General features: G+C 37.8%; 1 protein-coding gene across 1 annotated transcript in view; it reads right to left on the bottom strand.

Moving 5' to 3' along the window:
• Positions 1 to 699: 699 nt before the first annotated feature.
• gpc4 (glypican 4) overlaps positions 700 to 6,271 on the bottom strand; it is an 88,057-nt gene continuing 82,485 nt past the window's right edge. The window contains 4 exon segments of the mRNA XM_020917855.2: positions 700 to 3,285; positions 5,082 to 5,254; positions 5,730 to 5,760; positions 5,763 to 5,853. Of these exon segments, the coding sequence (XP_020773514.2) occupies positions 3,074 to 3,285; positions 5,082 to 5,254; positions 5,730 to 5,760; positions 5,763 to 5,853 (507 nt within the window). The 3' untranslated portion in view covers positions 700 to 3,073.

Below are 6,271 nucleotides of genomic sequence, written 5' to 3'. Positions count from 1 at the left end.
TTGTTTCATTATTATTCAAAGGTTCATGTTGTTACCTCATTAAAACATAGCTGGAGTTGTATTTTGTTTCATTCACACATGTTTGAGTAACTCTTTAGAGTTTGAGTCTGTCTGCATCTCTAAAGCTCAAAATGCTCTGTTCCACCTTGTGGTTTCATGAAGAAGTAATCTCCAAGGTGACAGCTGCCTTTTACCTTTAGTTCATTAGCAACTGGCAATTCCAGGGCTGAAATCATTCAAATGCCTCTAGTTAAGGTGTATAGACTTTAAAAACACAGTGGAGCACGTCCTGAATCATCACAGGACATCACAAGATCTAAACAGAGTTTTAAGTCTGAGAGAAGAACTCAGCCTAAATATGCAAGATTTGTATGATATACATAACTCCAGGGCTGTTTGTCAGATCAGAAAATAGTGTAATCTGGGCCCTTTAAATCTTTATCAGGATGACTGCACATGTTTTATCACATTTATGTTTGAATACTCTGTGTTCATGCCACAGCTACTTCTAGGTTTCACTCATATTCAATCTAGACATTTCTCTTTACTTATTTCATTTACTTCATTGTCATTTAAAGATCAGTCCCAATGAGAGAAAAAAATATTTTCTTGTTTCAGAATTGTTGTTGCTGCTGTTCCTTGTCTTTACATCTAAAGTAAACGTACCAGTGTAGACTTACAAAAATAAAAAAACAAACATTTGTTTAAATATGGCAGTCTTTATTTCAACAAGACTAAGAAATGTTGTTTAATATACATTTTCTTTTACAATGTAACATCTATCTCTGGTTTTCCGTAACATTTAGGAGATACTCTGACAGTAAAAATCTGGTGAAGGTTACGGCCTCTTTTAGAGACTTCTAAAACGCCTGCTCTGTATTTACACTTTCTTCTTTTTTTTCAGTCAGTCCTCAATAAAGAGTCCACTCCGGTCCTGAAGGGGGCACTGGCTTTTTGTCCAACCTAACTTTAAAGTCCCAGGACTCAAAGTTGAACCAAATCTTCTGCATTTTTGGACCGGGCCATCTCCTGCTGGTCACAAATGCTACTGTAGCCGTGCCCCGCTAGCTCAGACGCACTCCATCTTCACCCAAAACACAGGGTTTCAATCAACACCATTTGTCCACTCAATGAACACATGCACGAGCCCTTTTGAAATGTTATTGGCACTCAGTTGGGAGAAAATCATTACCAAATCTAGCCACTTTAAGGCACAGCTCATTTAAATTAAGGCTTTAGTATTTTTTGACAGGTTGCATAGATGTTTTGTACAATATTCCCATTTCAATTCAACACCTTCGATAAAAATACCTGTACGATCATCTTGTCACCTTCAAATAAAACCCCCAAAAAATCCATCTTTCTTTCTTGCATTGACATTTTAGGAGGGACAAGTGACAAGTACGTGAACGTTATTACAAAATGCATATTAAGAATTCTTCCGATCTGATTTTTTTGTGAATTAAATACATGGTAAGAAATTTTAAGCAACACCAAGCAACGTTTGTATAAATTAATTATTGTCAAGTTGATATTAGACAAAAAATATAATATGTCAACATTATTAGGTACAGTTTCAGAGACTTTTTGTAAAAAAAAAGTTCAAATTTTTAGAAAGAAGCTGAATAGTGTTGCTTTGTATATTAAAAAGTATACTTGGATAATGTAAATGATTTACATGTGTTTTGGAAACCCCATTATAGGCAGCATAACAAGTAAAGTCATGTTTTTAAAAAATCCAGATTTTTAAATAAAGATAAACTATTGTGTTGTGCTCATCTGCTTCTCAACAATAAACCACCAGGGCCTTTGTAAAATCAACACTCATATCTTACACTCATTCATGTGAAAATTTTAGGTAAAAAATAAAAAGAAATCAGGCATTGCATTTGTTTGAGTGGTGACAGAAGTTACAACAGCAAAAACAGTGAGAAATCACAACAAAACAAGAATAATGATCCGATGTTTTTGAATGATGCAGACGCCGGCCATTTTGGTGGTACACGTATAACAGCGGATGGGGGTGAACGGGCTATAGAAAATCAGAGAAATAAAATTAAAACCAGAAAATGAATAGTTTTAGCCCAAAATACTGTGCACAATAAGACAAAGTGCCCCCATTTCTCCTTGCCTGACTTTCCACCACCTAAAACTAGCAGTAAAAATCACTGTAGTACCTAATATATATCTTCAAACCAGCTAAAAATTACAACTCCATAATATAAAACCCTGTATTAAAATAATCTTTTTTTTCTTTTTATCCACACAGTCTTTTGTTCCACATTTTTTCAACATTTAAACATACACACGCCGCCCCTGTAAGACTGTGCATAGCATGTAGTCACCACAAGGGGGAGTCAAACATCATCTTTTGCCCATTTAACAGGATTAAACCATCTCTCGCCTTATTATTTTTAAGTACCTGACTCTTATATCACTAGATTGCATTGATATTGAGCACGAGGTATAACTTACTACTGTACTGCAGAAGCCAGATTTTGACTGCTATTTTAAAATGAAAAACGAGTGTTATACAAATATGCATGTAACTTAACCTAAGCTAAATCCTTAGGTTAAACGCAATACCGGTAATGCAAATTTGCTATATTTCACACAAGATGGTCCCTATAAGCTTCATAAAAACTTGCATGTGTATATACATTGTTGAAAATATAACTTTGCACATTCAAAAAAGGCAAAAAGGATGATTTGTTTTGAATTGTGTCTCCGTCTATGCTACATTGTTAGAAAATAGTAAAAGGCGTTGCGGACCACTAGCTCTCGCAACTTTGCTCGTTTGGTAATAATTAGTGAAGAAGGCACAAGAGATAACTGCCCGAGTAAGACAATTCAAGAGTCTGTTTTTGATGTAGACAGGTCCAGCAAAGACGTAGAGAACAAAAATGGGAGGGGGGACGTTAGCTTCACTTGAGTCCATTGAAGCAAACAATAATTAAAAGTGAATTAGGAACAGCGCCCCCTATGCAAAGTCTTGATAGCAGTCTTTAAAGTCTCTCTCTGACAGTTTTATCTTTTTGTTTTTTTTCCGTTCCTGGGTTCGTGCATGTAGTCTTTATCTCCAGTGGGGGATGAGCAGAGCCAGGAGTAGAGCAGAGAGAGCCAAAAGCAGACTGGCCCTTCTGGAGACTGCAGACCCAGAAGGGGATTTGACCACAGGGTCCAGGCGGGGGGCGGGGGGAGTGCTGAAGTAGATGTCCTGGTCGCTGGTGCAGGAGGGGGGGTCACAGCCGCTGCCGCTCTCCTCTCCTCCGCTCGCTTCTTCGTCTGAACAAAACAACAACGGGGCGAATGTTAGAAAAATTACATATGAAAGAAAGTCACTGCATAAAGGTATTTAATGAGTGAAAAATGCAGTTACAGTTAGCGCAGATTACCAGTTAAAAGTATGGGCACACCTTTTCATTTAGTTTTCTTCTGAGGGTGTAACAAGATTATAACATGACTTAAAGCTCACAAGAATCCGTTTATGTACTATAGAGCCTTTAAATGGCTAAAAAACACTGAAATAGATGAGTAGCAGTCTTCATAATGTAGTGGTAAATCAAGTTTTATTGGGATTGTAAATGCTTCTAATAACAAAAAATAACAATAACGGTGTTGGTTTTATTATTTATGTATGGTATGTCCTTTGCAAACCACAAAATATAACGTTTTCATTAAAAAAAAAACTGCTAACCCTGTAGTTTTTTTTTTGTTTTTTTTTTAAAGTATGTGATTCGAGTATTAGTTTAGCAGTTAATGTTTCAGTCTACTCTAAAATTTAAGGTTAACGGTGCACTGTGTGACTCTTCTGGTGGAGGTGATGGTGATGTTATTGCTTTGCCTGGGATGTTCCACATTATGGCATTATGCAATTAAATTAAATGTCATACTGTACAACATTTCAAAAGTTACATAGGGCACCTTTAAGGGACTTTATTGTCACTAAAGGTAAACAAGTGTGCCCTGTTAACTCAAGCAAAATCACAATACACACAAACTGCAATTTCAAGACTTTATAAAGTCAGTTTTCACTAAGGCTATATCCATAAGGCTATTATTTAAAAAACAAAAGACTATTATTTAAAAAACAAAAGACTATTATTTAAAAAACAAAAGACTATTATTTAAAAAACAAATTGCATAATCATGACGCAGGCTCTGGAAATGTGTAACTCTAACCCAAGACCTGAATGCTACCGTTACATTCTGGTATATAATGACAATTATTTTTCGCTGACAGTTGAACTGTATTACCCAGATTATTACTTTATCAGTAACGTGGCTAATAAATGTTTTTACTTGATCTAAATATAAAGTCTACAATGGCTACGTTCAGACTGCAGGGCTTAATGCTCAATTCCGATTTTTTAGTGAAATCCGATGTTTTTGCGAGGTCGTTCACATTTCCAATTAAATATGACTTGTATGTGATCTCCAGTGTGAACATTAAACTGCCCGAAAGTGTCCCGCATGTGCACTGGAGACACGATGACGTCATCCAGCGAGCGTGCTCTGTGTTTACGGAAGTTGTCCAAACATGGACACGAGCATTGAGCACCTGGAGATTTTAAAGTTCCTCTCGTACCGGAGCCAGAACATGAACAACTTACTTGAGGAGGAGATTGAGAAGGAGAAGGACGAGGTTTTTGGCCGTGGTGTTTTGTGGGGCAGTGGCAGCAACGTCCATTGAAAGGAACGTGTGGATGTGGAAACGTAGCCAAGAGTGGTGAGTGGTGATGTGCTTCACTTCAGTGACACGGAGTTCATTAACAATTTTCACCTACTTCAGTGCAGAATAGTGACGTTTGTGGCTTGTTGATAACGTGTAGGTCTGATGAATGCGCTTTGGTCGTTCACACTGAAGTCACATGTCAAAAGATTGGATATGTATCGGTTTCAGGACCACATATCGAAGTGGCCTGGGTCACATTTGAAAAAAATCTGATCTGTGTCGTTCAGACTGTCATTAAAAGATCAGATACAGGTCACATAGGGGCCAAAAACTCAGATTTGGGTCACTTCAGGCTGCAGTCTGAACGTAGTCCAAGTCTCTCGGTTATGAAGCTTAAAAACCTCACCTGTATCAATGGAGATGTCATTGCCGTTGTGTGCTGCTTTGAGCCAGCTGGTCATCTCCTTTAACACCGCGATCTGACTCCGGATCACAATGTCCGGCTTCGTGATGTCCACGTCCACATCTGGGTTCGACACCTGATTGGCCAGGCCGTTGCCGATGACGACGGACTCATACCTGTCAAGCAACACAGTAAGGGTTAAAACGTATGCAATGATTACCCTGTATTATGTTTTTCTGAGGTAAAATACAAGATGCACACAGGCATTTTGGTAATCATATATTTATAAAGTAAAAAAAAACAAAACGTACTTAACGCCTGCATTAGTCTAGATTAAGCCCCATTGTCCCTGCTCTAGTCCCTGCTCTAGTCCCTGCTCTAGTCCTAGTTTAGACCAGGTTTAGTCATTGATTGGACATGGGTCTTATTCGAGTTCACACCTGGTTAAGCTCTAGAATAGACCCCATTTAACTCAATGAAAATATAGCATGAGACCAGACTGGTTTAGTTCTTACATGGTCATAAAATTGTTTTGTGAATGTTGATGAAACGGAGTCCCGGTTTAATTGGAAGTCCATCAGTCTCAGACTAGCTATCATTTTGTTTTAGAAATGTATTTATTTAACTTATAATATTATTTTTTTGCCTTACCTGCTTTTGGCGGTGCCGTTCCAGCACTCGTCTCCGGGGCGATCCTCTCTCCTGCGCACACCGTCTCCGGCAGCGTCGACCAGAACTTCTTAGCGTGTTTCAGCCTCTTCTTCACGTCATTCGTCTAAAAAGAAAAACAGAAGAAAAAAGGGACACAAAAGGTTTATATAGAAGTGATACAAGAAGAAAAATGCATTCTTGGTTGACATGAAAATGAATAAGCAAATAATCTTCTATGGAGTCAGGCAATTGCTAAAACATAACATTACAGGTCTTATATTACACAAAATCGTAACGAACTTTAAGCCATGTTATAATTACCTCCTCAAAAACAGACCTGGAGTTGTGTTTTGTTTCATTCACATGTCTGAGTAATCCTTTATTATTAATCTGTCTACATCTTTAAAAGCTCATGAAGCTGTTTTTCATCTTATGACATGATAGAGGAGCGGTTTAAGTTCACAGCTACAATAATTCCAGAGCACTCCCCGTATTACCGCATTACATCACAAGTGTTTTCAGTTTGAGAGAAGAAGTCAGCT

Source organism: Boleophthalmus pectinirostris, unplaced genomic scaffold (genome assembly GCF_026225935.1).
Source record: "Boleophthalmus pectinirostris isolate CB_2022bp ecotype Guang Dong unplaced genomic scaffold, ASM2622593v1 HiC_scaffold_23, whole genome shotgun sequence".
NCBI classification, from domain to species: Eukaryota; Metazoa; Chordata; class Actinopteri; order Gobiiformes; family Gobiidae; genus Boleophthalmus; species Boleophthalmus pectinirostris.
Note: the sequence above shows the minus strand (reverse complement) of the source record. Positions and strands in the feature narration are given on the sequence as shown.